Genomic DNA, 16,574 nt, shown 5'->3' on the forward strand with positions numbered 1-16,574 from the left:
CATATCACAGCATCTATTTGTCCACCCTTGTTAGACTGAACACTTCTGCACTTGTATGTCAGCTCAGTCTGGGCTGGGACCATGTCTGTTGTTGACCTGAGTCTCTATATACCACATAGGCATTCAATGAATCCACGAATGGAGGGACAAATGAAGTCATGAATATACGTGCAGAACACAAGTCAGGGAGTCTCTGCTCTTGCACTTACTTGCTGAATGACTTTATATAAGTTACTTCGCTTCTCTGGGCTTTGGTTTCCCTCTCTGTACATTAAGATTCAATTTTAATGGTCTCTACCTTCCCATCCGTCTGAAAACCCTTCTCAGTCTGAGAAGGCAATGCCCTGGCCAGAAAGGACCTGGAAATGTAGACTTTCTCCACAAACCCTGTCTTACATGTTCCCTCTTCTGCCATCCCCAGTTCTATCAGCTTCTCCGTAATCATCAGCTGGCAGGACCCTGTCTCCAGCTAATGTTTCAGGCTAGTCTGGCCACTCTGACTATGTGGGCGTGGTGTGACCATTCTCTTTCCTCCCTGGGTCAGCCTGGGCATTTCAGCATGTTCCCACAGTGTGTCTGGAAACTAAGGGAAGGAACCCCAATTAGAATATGACAAAGTCCAGAAGGGTTGGTCTCAGTAGGCAGATCTGGAGTCTCCTTGTCTCCACCACATGCCTGTAAATGCAGCTGCATGTACTGATCCCTCGCTAGGAGTTTGAGGGGCAGACAAGCCTGGTTTTAGGCATGGGCTCCACATGGGCACTGCATGACTTTCAGCAAGTCCTTGGCACCCTGAGGACGTCATCTCCCTACCTGTAAGACGACAGACAGCCTTTATAAAGCCCTCACAGGGTTCTGGTGAGAAGTCAATGAAATATGTTATCTCTGAACCGGCTCGCAGAGAGCTCAGTGCAGAGGACATGCACAGTGTCTTGTTCCCTCCTCCTGCCCTTCCTCTCCTCTTTGTGAGCTGCCTCTTCACAACCTGCCTAGGGCTCTCCTCTCATCTCAAGCCTCCTCCCTGATCAAGGGCCTACAGCTGGGAAGAGAACGGTGGCGATTGCCGGCTCCATCCACTTTCCCAGGTGTTCCTAAGTCTGACCTGGAAGAGACAGGGGAGGCCTGTTCACACAGGTTCACAGCAGTGAACACCACTTTACACTCACACTCCAACACGTCCCGAGGGCCTTCCATGTGCCAAATAATTTCTACATGCTAGCTTATTGACTCCACACAAGCTTGTGAGGCTATCCTTATTAGCTACCCATCTTGCAGATAAGAAAATAGAGGCTTCAGAATGCTGAAAACGACACAGACTTGCCCCAGGCCTCACTACCAGTCAATAAGCAGGATTTTAAATCCCCCTCCAAACACTGAAGCTTTTCAGCAAGTGAAAGAAAGGGGAAGGTACTTTCTTTACCACCTGGCCAGGCTGACTGCTGCTTTGTCATTTTAATAGCCAATAGCCTTTTATCCCTTATTATGTGCCCTGCAGTGAGTTAACTCAATGTACATTATCTCACTCACTCTTCCCAGCAACCCTAATAAGGCAGCTATTCTTATTATCCCTGTTTTACATCTTAGAGGAAACTAAGATGCAAAGAGGTGAGTCACTGGCTGGCAGGTGGCCTGGGATTTGCATCCCTGTTTGTAACCACTACCCAGTACCGTCCCCAAGAGGCAGGAGGAGCAGGATTCAGGGTCTCCTTTTCACAGAGGAATAAACTGAGGCATGGAGAGAAGAATCACATCCTGATATAGTGAGCTCTGAGATGGATGATTCCCAGATTTCCTGACTCCCCAAGCAGCTCCCACCTTCTCCCCCACACGGCCTCCCAAGCAAACCTACCACCCACAGCACGAACGCCGTGGTGGCCAGTTTACATTTGGGATTCCCAGCACCATGTGGCTAGGCTGTCCCATAAATGGCTTGGCCACCCACTCTGGGATTCTGTCAACAAGCCCAGGTCAATGACTAAAGGCAAGGATTCACTCCTTTTTTTTCTCTGGGCTGGAGATGGTGCTCAGGCACAGGAGTTTCTCCCTCTGGGTGAGCTGCCCAAGCTAACACCTCCATCCATGTGTGTGAGCGGCTCAGGAATGCAGCCCAGGCAAGTGCACCGCAAGGCCCTGGCTGCAGTCTTGTCTGAGGCTGGGAGACAGGCAGGGGCTGGATTCTGACTCAGACTCAACAGGGAGGTCACAAGCAGAGAGTGTGCAGTGGGGGAAGCAAGAGGCATCCTGTGCTGAAGGTCAGAAAGCTTTGACTGTCCACCTGCCCACTGTGGGACCCTGGGCAGGACACTTGACCACTCTGAGCCTCAGGGTCTTCAACGGGTTGAAGGAAAGATTGAGAACAAGTAGAGCAAGGCGTGACGTTAATTATGAGGACTCCCCTGTGAGCTCCTCCAGGGTACGGTAGATACCTGCTGGCTCAGGGCATGGAGTTGTCAGTGAATACGGAGGCTTGTCTAAATGTGGATAAGTGAAGGAGAAAATGGAGCAAAAATGTGGGTAAAGTGGAGAAAAGCATCAGCCTAGGCAAGAAGGAGACCTGGGTTTGACTCCTTGCTCTGTTAGTGACTTCGTGTATGCTATTAGGCAAGTTGCTTCCCTTTTTTGGGCTTTAGTTTCTCTATCTGTAAAATGCAGGAGATAACAGTCCTGCCACACTGAAGTATTTTGGATAAAGTATTAAATTCAAGTAAAGCACTTAGCACAGCACATGGCATATAATATGTGCTCAGTAAATGATGATGATGGTGATGGTGATATTGGTGAGGCTGGTGTTGATGCTGGTTGTGGTGTTGATGATGTGGTGTTGATGGTGGTGATGATGATATTGACAATGATTGTGATGATGATAACTTTTGGGGACAGAAGGATCTGATTCCTTCATAGGAACAAACTAAAATGAGCGTCTAATTCATCCATATGAAAAAATCAAAGCTATACCCCAAATGAGGAGATCATAACAGTCCAGAAGCCAGTGATTTTTTGGCAAGGAGGAATTAGTCCAGTCTGCTTAGCCATTTGCCTATTTCTTACTAATCTTCCAAGTTAAGCATATCTATCCCCTCTTCCAGGAAGTCTTCTAGGATCTTCTAGGCTGGTTTAGGGCTTAAAATCATTGAACACCCCATAGTTCTGTGGATAAAGGTCAAATTCCCTGGCTTGGCTTGTAAAAGCCTGTTCATCCATCTAGGCTCATCTCTTACCCCTTCCTCCTTTCTTACACTGTGCTCTAGCCACACTCAAGAATTATAATTTCCTTAATACTCTCCCTTGTATCTAAGTCTTTGCATAGACTGTGCCCTCTGCCAAAAACACACTTCTCTCTCTCATCCTTATCTCTGGTCCTCCTCCTACTCCTTTCATCTGGGTAAGACCTACTGCACCATTCATATCTTACCTTTCTAGAAGGTGTTGCCTTCTCTAGGAAGCTTCATTGGCTCGCCTCACTTGCTGTGTCTCCATTAGCACTTACTCCACTCTAAATGTCTGGTCACCAGTCCAGAAGACATGAACCCAGCATGGCTGGGACTAGGTCTGTCTTGCTTGCAGCCTAGCACAGTATGTATCACATAGCATCAGAACTTGGATACATCAGTGAACAAAATAGATGCATGTTCTTGCCCTCATGAAATATTCATTCTAGCAGCAAGAAGGGTAGGGATTGCAAGATAATAAGTAATAAATACATTTTATAGTATGTGCCAAAGTGATAAATGTTGTGGAAGGAAGAAAAGTGGAAGCCAAGGCAAATGGGTGTGGGAGTGCCAGGGGTGAGGTAAGGTGGGTAGTCAGGGTGGGGTTCATTGAGAACTTACATGACAATTGGGCAAAGACTTGGAGGAGGTGAGGGGATGAGTCATGAGGATGAATGGAGAAGAATGTTCTCAGCCAAAGGAACAGCCAGTGTCGAAGGCTGTAAGGTAGGGGGATGCCTGGCCTACAAAAGGGATGGCAAGGAGTCCAGAGGGGTGGAGTTATGTGAGGGGGACCACTAAGAGTCAGGGATGAGGTCAGAGAGGGAATGTGGCTGGGCAGAGCACACAGGGCCTTGCAGACCATTGGGAAGACTGGTTTTACTCTGAGTAAAATGGGGGAGACACTGCAACATTTTGCATAGAGGTGTGATTCCATCTGACTTGTTTGAAAAGGACCTTTCTGGTTGCTGAGTCAAGATGTAAGAGCCATTGATGTACATCCCTAACTCTGAAACCCAACATCCAAGCCTTTCTCATGGCCCACTCTGCTAAGAAGGGTGCTTTCCATCCAATGGTTTTGATTATCTTCCCACGTCTTTAGAATCACCAGCCTCCTTAGACCCAATGGGCCACATTTGGGGATAACGGCCTTTCCTAAGAAACCATGTTTTCACTTAGATTTAGCAAATAAATATGGCAACCCTAAACTTAATGCCATCAATTGGGTGTACCGTCCTGTGCTGAGACATGCTCCTGGGATTAACTTCTTCTTACTCTTTCCTGGTCCCAGCCCTGACTAGCCTTAAAGTTCTCGCTCAATGACCATCTTGCTCAGGAAGCCATATGGAAGGTCCTGAGACATGAATCTAATACAAATATCACAAGATAAAAATGGAAAGTGAACCTGGCCTGCCCAAGGCCACAGAGCTAAGACACAGAGCTGGGACTACACGCCGACTCCCCAGACATCTTCCAGAATCAGTCTCTTAGCTGCTTGAAACACGACCATAACTAGAGTTCCAGGCCACCACTCCTAAGAAAGCCTTGGTATGTTGAATATGTTCAGGTGGTTTCCCCTCCCTCCCTCACATCCCCAACACATACTTACTTAGAATGATTCCAATTATAAATGAATATTTTTTGTTGTTGTTATGAGGGGAAACTGTTGCAGCAGTTGTTCTGGGAATCTGCTTCATATTTGAGACTCCTCAAGGCTTCAACAGGAAAATAATAACCTGACATGCTGAGAAGCCGAGTCCTGCCCCTTCCTGTCTGCTGCACACTGCAGACAGGTGTCTGGGTAGGAGGCTGGTCACCCCTGTCAGACGGAGTTTCCTGCACTGTCTTGTTCTTGTCTGCCAGCTGGGCCCAGGTCACCCCACAAGGCAGATGTGGGAACAGCTGGTGTCTGCACAGACAGACAAGGGGAGGAAGGATGGAGGGAGCAGACAGACATTATTCTGCGCCAAGTGACAGGGAGGCCCAAGCTCTGGGGACGGAGAAGAGGTTGAGGTGGAGAGTTGGCAAGAAGGAAGTCTGGGAGAAGGTGTTGAGTGCTTAACTCTGGGCCCAGAGCTCATACCCAGGACTCCGGTCCAGGAGGACTGTGAAACAAGAAGCTCACCCTCCAGGGGAAGGGCAAGACGCAAGCTCATTGCAACAGGATGTTCAGAACAGGGGTTAGAGGCAGGTACCATGTGGCTTAGACTCATGAGGTTTGCATCTCAGCCCTACCACTTACTGCACATATGGCCTTAACCCTTCTCAGCCTCAGCTGCATCATCTATAAAATGAGGATAAAAAGACAAAACGTAAAACAGGACTACTGTGCTGATGAGATGAAATTACACGTATAAAAGCAGTTAACACTATGCTTGGCAAATAGCAAGCTCTCAATAAATAGGAGCTACTAGTATTTATTTGGAGTCAGGAAATCCTAAATCCTACACACAGCTCTGTCACCTTGGACAAATTGATTCCACCTCTCTGAGCCTTAATTATCCACTTTGTTGGGTGGTTCTGGAGTCTTAAGTGAGACAGTCTGCACAGAGATTCAGACCTATGACCAAGCACATAGTAAGTGCTCAATTAATAAAATTATTGTAATTTAGGAAGGTACATGAAGCAAATCTGCCCTATTGATGAGTTTCCAAGTGCCAGGCTGGGTGCTTATGGGCAGGGAACTACCCATGATATGGAACTGTGGCCAAGAGTACAGGTGGGAACTAAACAGGACCAGCAAGTAAGGGCAGGGGGATGAGAGGAAGGCAGCCAGCCACTGGCCCCTCTCCTGCTCTGAGAGGCTTCCTGCTGTGGAAGCTGGAGACAGAAGCCAGAACTTTTTTCCATTCAGGGGAAACTCCTGTCTGGGATGATTGGCAAGGCTGGGAGCTTAGACTCCTCCTTACCCTGTCTTTGCTGCTGGGAAAAGCTGTTTTCACCTTTGCCAAGGAGAGGGGTCCCACACCCAAGGTTCCCTGGCAGTCTGGGCTCACAGTGAAATTTCTCCAACTGCAACAGGAGGGTCCTGCCCAAGTGCGCTGAGGACAAGGTCTTAGCCCCACCTACATTCCTTTTCTGAGACTCAGCCCTGAGCAGCAAAAAGAGCTGGCTTGTGAGGCAGACAGAATTGGGTTCGAATTTGGGCCTTGGCCCTTGCAGCCAACTGAACTCAAGCAAGTCCCATAAGTACTCTAAGCCCGAATTGGTTCTTCTATACAATGGGGATAAGAACCACCTATCGGGGTTGACATGAAGATTAAAGAAGATAATGGAGGACAAGTGTCTGGGAGGGTCTGGCATATGCGGCAGTCCACTTAGGGGTATCTTGTATTATTATCTATTTTCTCTGCCTATTATCTCTCTAAACCAGTCTACTGCAGGGACTAGTTGGGTGGGTACAAGAGAAGACAAAGGTTTCAAGAAGTTGAAGTTTATGGAGAAGTTAGACTGGGAAATTTAAATTGTAGAAATACGACTTCAATTTGAGACACCTTTTCTAGAAGTCAGACTTCCAGGAATCTTGAACCTAAAGAAAGCCCCAAACACTTCTGAACAACTAAAACCTATGGCAAAGCCATATGCACATAAGAGAAGCCTGTAGGTCTCCAATCCATATGTCACACATAGTTCTAATAGCTCTCTCCATTCTGCCCCGCAACCACTATTCACCTTCACCAAGAAAGCTCCTACTAGTTCTTCAGGTCTCAACATAAACATCACTTCCTCGGGGAAGCTTTCTCTGACCTTCACACTGCTCTCTGTAAGATCCTGTGCCTTTCCTTCATTGCTCCTTCCACAAAGGTAATTCAATTCCTAGTTTGTACTTCACTGCCTAATGTCTGGCTCCCCTAATAAACTACAAGCTTCATGAGGGCAAGCACCGTGTCTGTCTGGATGCTGCCATGTGCACCCAGCCTGGTCCAGTGTTCAGCCCACAGAGATGCTCACTGAACATGCATCTTATTGTATGAAGGAAGCTTGGCCAATTGCTCCTTATTCTGCAGCCTCGACTGACAGGAAGGAACAACAGTTTAAAGTAAAAGTAGGGGATCTTTTAACACAGAAGGACAAAATTACATTTATAATGTGAGTGAAAGAAAAGAAAAAAGAAAAGACCCTAGGAAGTATATTCAGAACTAGCAAAGAAACGACTCTGGGTCCCTTAGTAAAGAGGCAGTGCTCATCTCAGAGTCCTGGAGTCTGAAACGGCTGCAGCTGAACCCAGTATAGGAACAGAGAGTCCAAGTGGCCATTTGATGTATATATGTATTTGTGTGTGTGTGTATATATATATATATATATATATATAAATTTAGAATCTGCTCCTGAACCTCAATCTTATCACTTCACATCCCACCATACACTCTGTAGAAATAGCAATCCATTTAAGGAAGTTTCCCAATAAAAATAAATTAGTTTCATTTTTTTATGTTTTAGTACATAAGTTATAGTTGGTAGGAAAATTCTTTTAATCAGAGCTGCTCTTTCTGCAACTGATGGTGTCAGATGAATAATGTGTCATAATTCTACGCAAACTTCTATTTAAAATACAAACCACTGTCCATTTACTTTCAAAAATGGCTGATTCCAATGGAGTGAAATAGACACTATTGTAATACTGCGTTCATTTGGCAACAGTTATCAAGGGCCTTAAAAGTGCTTACACCTATTTCCCTAGTCATTTCAACTCTAAGAATCAATTATAAAGGAAGAATTAGAGCTATACAAATATTTATGTGTACAGATGTTCATTAGCATCATTATTAATCATTGTGAGAAACTGAAATAATTCAAAAGTTAAAAATAAAAGTTGGAGGTAAATGGCTACATAAATTATCATATATCAAAACCATAAAATAAATAGTAATATAGAAAAAAATACACCTGAGAAGTTTATACTAATGTCAGATCATTCTTATGTGTAAGATTTCCTGCACTAACAAAACAAAACAAAACAAGATCCTAACTAGAAATGCAGTAATGTATACATAGACCCAAATACCCACATACTTATGTACACAGTAAAATACACCAAAAGAAAAGCAGTGATTATCTTTGGGTTGTAAGATAACCAGTGAATTCTTTTGTTCTCTTCTATTTCTGGATTTTCCAAAAATTAGAATATATCTTGTTTCATAATTGGGAAAAATAACAAAATTCATTAACAGAAAATGAATTGTATTCTCCTGAACTTGAGCAGAAAGTGTATACCTTCAGTGTTTTATTTAAAAAAAAACAAAACAGGAGGGTAGCCATGCTGAAAAGTGTTGCCCATACAGGATTAAATGATCCCAGAGAACCCCAGAATCCTATTCACCAACCAGAAGATGCAGTAACAGTCCTGCGAGTTGAGTGTGTCCCTTGGGTCTTACCCTATTCATCCCCTGCATTTTAAGTCAGGGCATCTTTCTTGAAGGAACTAATTATCTTAAGGATGTTGCAATATAAAGGGCCTTGGATAGGAAGCCAGGAACGCTGCTCTGTTTCTATCACTTACTCTGCCATCATAGAGAAATCATTCCTCCTTTATGGGCCTCAGGGCCCCCATTAATGAAATGAAAAGTTTGGACCGGATAATCACAGAGGACTCTTCAGCCAAACTGATTATGATTCTTTTCCCTTCCTGTCTCAAGAACATAGTTCCCTTCTTTAAAATGAGAGATTAGGTCAAATGATCTTTGAGATCAAACGATCTTTCAACTCAGATTATAGATGAATATAAAATTAAAAATAGTTTCCCATCAACTCATTCATCCCAAGGGCACTTCTCAACATGGGTTGCCCACATTGACCACCTCTCCCCCAGCTCTCAGATAGGGCCCCAAACTCTGGCCCTGGCTCTCATCAAAAGGAAAATGGAGATGGCCACTCTTCTGTGAGTGGCTGAAATGCATCTCAGTTGAATGTTCCAGTTTTATTATAAACACTTGAATCCTAACACACAAAGGAAGAAAATCACAATGAAGACCACACCTCCTAATTCTACAGATGTGAAGAACAAAGGAGATTATAAATGTTTAAAGGCCATGACTGACCTTGTTGGGAATGTCCCATCTTCTCTCCTCCCCTACACCTTAGCCATACCTCCTAAAAATGCATGTTCTTTCTAGGACTTTACATGTCAGTCTCCTGCCCCAGACATTCTTTTCCTGGTCACCTCTCTACCCCTCAGGTTTTGGCATCGATGCCAATCCTTCTGCAGAGTGTTCTCCACCCCTTACCTGGGCCCTCATAGCACTCTGTCCTTCCCTTCTAAAAGTATTTATTACATTTTTATTTGTCTGCTTCCATACCTGACTCTAAGCTTTGAGGGTGAGAGACCACATTTACAATCCATTTGGATCATCCATGAGCCTCCACACCTAGCTCAGGGCTCAGCACATGATATTTGTTCAACTACTAACTAAAAGAATAAAAAATACACTACACTACACTACAATACAATAAAGCTTGTAGGCAAGTGCTGACACAACCAGGACAATGGGTTGTCCAGCACATAGGGGTGATCCTGTCCAGTAAGCTGGGAGGCCTGCTGGAGGCGGCTGTCAAGGGGGACACACTGGCCTACCTTTTTGGTCTTCACTGTAGAAGCGCAGCAATCCCCGCCATCATAGTTGCAGAAGGCTCTGTTGTTGATGGCATCACAGTAATTGTCTCCCATGAAGGGCTATAAAGGGGGAGAGAGGCAGGAAGGAAAGGAGGCATTGTTAACATCTTGGAGTGAGTGGAGGATGGACTCTGTAGTCATTTAGCTGTCTCTCATCTTCCCACAAACCTCTACAGTCAGCCCACCTGGCTTTAAATCCCAACAGCCCTTGGACAAGTTATCACTTCTACCATTTATAAAGACTGTCGTCTAGCCAAGTTTTCCCCAACTAAAGTATGGTTATGCTGGGAGACACACTCTTGTATGCTGGGGTACACAAAGTCACAGGATAGACCACTTGTCTTCCTGAAGTAGGGGGCTCATTTTACTTGAATAAATGATAAGAAGATTTGAGCCCCCTTCCCCCACTTTTCCTGGTGGTAGGTAATTAAAGGAATAGCTGGTAAAGGAATAGCTGAGGAAGAAAAGAAAAAAATAAATGAAAATGGTTCTTTTTTTATTTGGCCCTAGAAAAAAATCTCTAGTTTCATCACTAGCTACTCTTCTCTATGTGTCCTTTCCTACAGCCACGTTCATGCGCCCATCCATCTATCTGTTTATCTATCCATCTATTCATCCATCCATCCATTTATCCATACATCTTCTATTCAACCCTATTTATTGAATGCCTACTATGTGTTACACATTGTGCTAAAGAAAAGGATATAATAGTAAGTCAATATAGGTATAGCTCTCACTCCTCTAGACCTTACACTTTAGTGAGGACGAAGACTTTAATCAAATAAGCACACATCTAATTGGCCAATTTTAACTCTGATAAGAGCTGTAGAGGAAAGGTCCATGGTGCTGTGAAAGAGTAGGAGGACTTGACCTAATCAGGGAGCTCTGTGAAGGCGTCTCTGAGGAAATGATGTTTCAGCTGAGGTCATAAGATGAGTAGGACTTAGACGGGGATGGAGAAGGGAGAATTTCTAGAGAGAGGGAATAGCATGTGAAAAGCTCAGCTACTTAGAGATTTCTCCTGTCGCTGGTATTTCTCATGCTGCTACTTCTACTAATATTGTGTGCAGGCAAGCAATTCATCCTTTAAGATCTAGTTCAAACATCACCCTTCCAAAATGACTTCCCTAATACCTCCAGGATGTTCTGTGCTTCTACAGCTTCTTGAACTTTATAACTTTGGTTATAGCTCTTGGTACGTATTTTAGAATTCTCTCTTATGTTGTCTATCTCCTTTACTATTCTGTGAGTTCCTTATGGACAGGAATGTGTGTCATCTATTTTTGAATCCTAGATTTCCAAGCAAAATGCCTGGCAATTTGAGCAAAAATTTATCAAATATATGTTCCATAAATGTTTATTTAGTAAGATGATGGATAGATGGATACATGGATGCATGGAGAGATGAGGGGCAAGAAGATCCCACAGATGACTCAGAGAGAGCACAGTTACTGTTTGCACTTCACTAAGACCATTGTATTCCCAGAACCTAGAGTAATTCTGGACACATAATAGGCACCCAGTGAAGCTTTGATGAGCGAGTGAGTGACTGACCACTTTGGACACAGCTTGGGGCAGGAGGCAGGAGTCTCAGGTGTCCCAAAACCCTTTCTCGATCTTGGCTACCTCCAGACGCTCCAGGTTGATGGCTCCTCCCTGGACCCAGCATTTGTATCTCTTGTAGGCATACTTTTCAGCTCCAGACAAGAGACAAACTATTAGCTCTAAGCTAAGGAGGAAAGGAGACAAGGGGGCACCTGCAAGGGCAAAGGCGATAAGCATCACTGGCAAGGCTCAGAGCCTGACAGGTGAGGGTCTCTTAGGCCCCAGTGCTGAGTCAAAGGAGGGATCGAATTCTGCTGTCACACTGGTTGCCTAGACCGCCGACTCAGCAGAATGAGTGCCCAGGTAACCCAAGCTTCCTTTTCCCGAAAGGCTGGACTGATCCAGAGAGATGGAAGGAAGCAACAGCCACGGGGCCTTGGCTTTTGTTCTGTCATTCTTGGCTGAATCTTTGGAGAATGGAGGTTCTTAAAGACTACAATGTCTAGTGTCATGAGAAGATGCCACAGGGCATCCAATATACAGAAAGAAACCAATATACAGAAAGAAATGTGTGACCTGGAGACTATCTTATGACACCTACAGGTCAGGGGATGGCCCATAGGCAGGAGGTGGCCTAGTGAAGGAGAAAAAGCATCGGCCTAGTGAAGGAGAAAAAGCATCAGCCTAGAAGTCAGGAGACCTGGGCTCCTGCTTTGGCTTTGTGTCTGGTATGCTGTGTAAGCTTGGGCCAGTCCACCCCCTCTCTGGCTCTCTTTTTCCACTCTATACAACAAGTGAGTAAGGTTTGATCACACTGAGAATCCTTCCAGTTTGAGTATTCCATAAAATTCTAGACTTGGCCACTGTCTAGGTCTCAGTTTCTCGATCTTTAAAATAAAAGGTTAGGTTTAGATCATCTAGAAGAGCATTTCTGGTTGTGATAGTCTAAGAATTTCATCAAATACAAAGTTTTCTAGAGCTAGTCCTTTTCACCTGGATATTTCTGAGTGGGCTCTGGGGTGACCACAGAGATTTGGACATCCCACTGGATGGGATTTGGGGCCTCCTTTTCACTGCCAGCTGAGAAAAACCATGCACAGAATGTCTCTTATTTCCATGGACACACTGCCTTGAGAATACGGATGACAGTCCAAGTACTCTAGCCCTGCCCCTCCCAAGCTTAGCACTGATCTCCGAAATGCCAAGTTCCAGGGGACGGCTCAACTGTGAAGTCAGAGAATTGAAGTGTCAGAGAGGATCTTCCACTTTCAGCTCAATGGTTGGGTCTACGGTGTCCATATCACTTCTGGGGTTGAATGACAAACATGTGTGGCAAAAGGAAGTGATCTGTAAGTAATGGTCATCAGTAAAGTGGAAATTTAGAAAAAAATAAACTGCCTCATGTAGTTCTGTGCAAGTTAAATGTGATGATGTTGGTAAACTGCCTGGCATATTATAGATGCTAAATCAATACGGCCTCCCCCCACCTCTTATCACCCTTACAGATGCAATATTACCTTAAAAACACACTTCGGAGCCAGAAACACCTGGCTTGGAAGCCCAACTCTGTTACTCATTAAATGTATTTTTGACTATGTTTGTTCATATTTTTGTGCCTCAATTCTATAATCTGTAAAATGGGCTTGCTGCTTCCTGTCCAAGAAATCAGGTAAAGGGATATTTATAGCTCTAGGAGGTACAGTAAATGGTAGCTATGATTAATATAACAATAACAATAGTAACAGTAGGATCATTTCTAGGGACTCACCTCACAGCCTTTGACACAGTGAATCAGAGCAGGGTGAGGATACCACTTGAGACCAGCTGTGCAGACAACTCTCTGCAGAGAAAGGGAAAGAGAGGTCAGATAGGTTTGGGGCTGGGAGGGAGCCATCTCTTTGTTAGCACCACATTCAACCACCCCACCTCTTCCTGGATCTTCCAAATCCTGACCTCACCCTGGCACTTACATGAAGAATTAGCCCAGGTACTTGCAATAACAGGAGCCATAAGATTAAAATAATATTTGTGTTTGTGTAGGTGTCATGATTCTCTATTTCCCTTGCAGGAATAAGGGCTGAAGAGAAGCAGAACTGAGGGATAGAGATATGGTCAGAAAGGCCCTTCAGAAAATTCTTGGCTGATGTTTGACCTATGGATGGAGTTGGGGATAAGGCGGGCCAAGGAGGAAGTGTAGAGTGTATGTGTGTACACGTGTGTGTGCATGTATGTGTGTGTTTGCGTGCGTGCATGTGTGTGGCAACAACAGGAAGATGAGAGAACAGTGTGGAGCAGGGTTTCCCAAACCATGCACTGAGGACCACTTTCATCATAATCACTGTGATGAGCACGTTAAAAAGGCGGATGCTTCAGCACCACCTCGGAGCTAATAAATCCAAATCTCTGAGGCCAGGGCCTGGGACTCTACATTTTGAAAACAAGCCTCTCAGATGATTCTGATACACATTACAGTTTGAGAGCCATGGGCTGGAGGATGAATGAACTAGTCTTCCACTCGTAACTCTTACAGACCCTTCCTGCCTCCACCAGCAGCCACGCCATGAGGGCCTGCTCACAATTCCCTGAGGTCGCCCACACTTTCATATCCCTGTGACTTTGTTCTTGCTGTTCTCCTTCATTGAAATGTCGTTCCCCATCTTATCACCTGGAGAATCCTTAGTTACCTTTAAATTTCTGCTCAAGACTTACTTCCTCCGTGGTGTTTTTCTCAACCCCCTTGGGCAGAGCTTATAGGTATGCATATATGTATTTATTTCTAGCTTCCTTTAATAATAGTTATTGTTATTATGATATTGACAACTAAAATGTGTTGCATGTGTTCATGGTGCTAATTACTTTATGTATTATCTTACTTACTTCTCGCCACCATGCAGTGAGGTGGGCATTAATCTCATGTCATAAGTAGAATTAATTCCCCAAGCTCTATAGCTGTTAGGTGGAGAAACCAGGATTTGAAATCAAGCAATTGTTTTGGAAATGATTTAAGGCAGCTCATAACATAAAATCCAACATGATGATAATTCTTAAAGTAGGTGAAAAAACAAAGATAAACAACAGTAGGAAGATAAAAAAGCATCAGGAATGGGGCTAACATAACAATCCTAGAAGCTCCATTCTCTATTCTGCTGTAGATGTCTTACTTTTCATGCCAGATTACAATGATTTCTTTAAAAATAAAATAAAATAAAATAAAAATAACATGGAGGCAAATGCTTAGATTTGCAATGAGAGGTAAGTTTCAGGGACCAGCCGTGGAAGTCTATATGATCAGGGCTTGCTCTCCTGGCTAAGTGCCAATTGATTAATTTTGATTAAGAAATGAATAGTCACTTGGGCCAGAAGGTGGAAAATCCATGTGACCAGCCAATTCTCTCCCTGCGGGCAAACTTATATGGGAGCCAAACTGTAATTAGGTTTATGGTGAGCTTGGAACAAAGGGAATTACATGATGATCTGGCTAAGACCGGGTTGGGTGCCTTTCTTCTCTGCCCCATAGCATCTCTGGTTCACCCTTGGGTCTTCCATGTTGGGAATGGTGCCTGACCCAGTAAATATTTATGTTATACACGAATAGATCCATCTCAGAATAGAGATGATTTTATCAATGAACAATATTTTCTTTACTCGTCTTCCTGTCTTCTGGAGCATCAGAAGATCATTACAATGCCTAGCACAGTGTCTAGTTTACAGGATCAGTTTAGTCTAGATTGAATTAAATTAAAGATCTTGGACAAACAATGTAACTTGAAGATTTGCCAACCAGTCTCACAATGTGAAATCAATTATCTAGCCCCCTACTGCCTCTACTGACACTGTCTACCTTCTCCCTGTCCACATACACACAGTGATATATGGGAAAGACCTTAGGCATTGAAGTACAACAGATGTTGTTGCAATCCTGACTTGAAATTGTTTTGTAAATTTCCACTCTGAGGCTTGGTCCTTCCATCTGTAAAATGGGTACTGAAAATGTGATAAGCTTGTTATGATGATGCATTGAGATAAATGATGTGGAAATGGTTAATCTAATACCATCCTTAAGGTTCTTGAGGGCAAGGCCTAGGTTTTAGACTTCTCTGTCTTCCCTCAGGATCAGGCATGGAGCACAGTGAACAAATACATATTGACCAAATGAAGGAATGTGAGTAGCTCCAGGGTTTCTTCCTTCCAGCTCAGACACTTATTTTGGGGGGGAGGGGTAAAGAAGCTTTGCCCTGAGCTAACATCTATTGCCAATCTTCCTCCTTTTTGGCTTGAGGAAGATTAGCCCTGAGCTAACATCTGTGTCAATCTTCCTTTACTTTGTATGTGGGATTCCTCCACAGCATGGCTGATGAGTGGAGTAGGTCTGCACCCAGGATCCGAACCTACAAACCCCAGGCCACCAAAGCAGAGTGCACGTAACTTTAACCACTCAGCAATGAGGCCAGCCCCGTCAGCCACCTTTCTTGCCCTTCACTTCCTGGCTATGGGGCCAGAAGCAGTGAGAAAATCACCTGCTTTCATCCTCTGGGAAGTTTTAACCAGACTTTCATCTCTGGGTCTTAAAATCTGGTCCCAGCACAAATTCAGAGATGTTGGAGGGACATTTAGTAATGGTTCAAGTAGTAGAAAACAGTAAAGTTAGGATCCACAAGGGATTTGATGCCCATCCCTCCCCCTGTTTATTTGAGAGCTAATTTAATCCGTCTGTAGGAGTGTCTCGGTGTGGTTGTACACGTTTCTGTCAGTTGAGGTTTACCTGACGTGAATTCAGAAAAAGGACTTTTATACTATCTGCATGGGCCTATTTATCTTTCCAAGAGTTTTGGATTTTCCACTATTCCTCAGGGCTGCATGCCCCACCTGTCTCACTACAGGGCCCCTCTGTATGTGAGGAGAACTGGGAAAGGGGACAGGAGCAGGAGCTGAAGGAAAAGCTAGGCTGTTTACACCACAAGTTGGGAGAACCCAGATGAGGCCCCTCAAATGTCAGCCTTGTTCCTCTTGATGCCACTGAGACCTCCAGCCTAGTCAGAGTGCTTTCAGACATGTTTTATAAGATGGCTTTCATTTCCTGTCTTGGTGCATAGGAAGAATAGACTGTTTTTTCTTCCTGGCTACAATGACCATCAGCATAAACACCACCATCATCATTATCTTCAACAACACCAGCACTACCACTATCATCATCAACACTACCACCAGCA

At 44.3% G+C, this 16,574-nt stretch overlaps 1 protein-coding gene across 1 annotated transcript in view; it reads right to left on the reverse strand.

The window, feature by feature from the left end:
- Nucleotides 1–16,574, reverse strand: part of PAPPA (pappalysin 1) — a 240,734-nt gene that overhangs the window by 8,295 nt on the left and 215,865 nt on the right. The window contains exons 20-21 of the mRNA XM_014830350.3: nucleotides 13,133–13,204; nucleotides 9,781–9,879 (exon numbers count right to left, since the gene is read on the reverse strand). Coding sequence (XP_014685836.3) covers nucleotides 9,781–9,879; nucleotides 13,133–13,204 — 171 coding nt within the window. The remainder of the gene's footprint in view (nucleotides 1–9,780; nucleotides 9,880–13,132; nucleotides 13,205–16,574) is intronic.

Source organism: Equus asinus, chromosome 10 (assembly GCF_041296235.1).
Source record: "Equus asinus isolate D_3611 breed Donkey chromosome 10, EquAss-T2T_v2, whole genome shotgun sequence".
Lineage (NCBI taxonomy): Eukaryota > Metazoa > Chordata > Mammalia > Perissodactyla > Equidae > Equus > Equus asinus.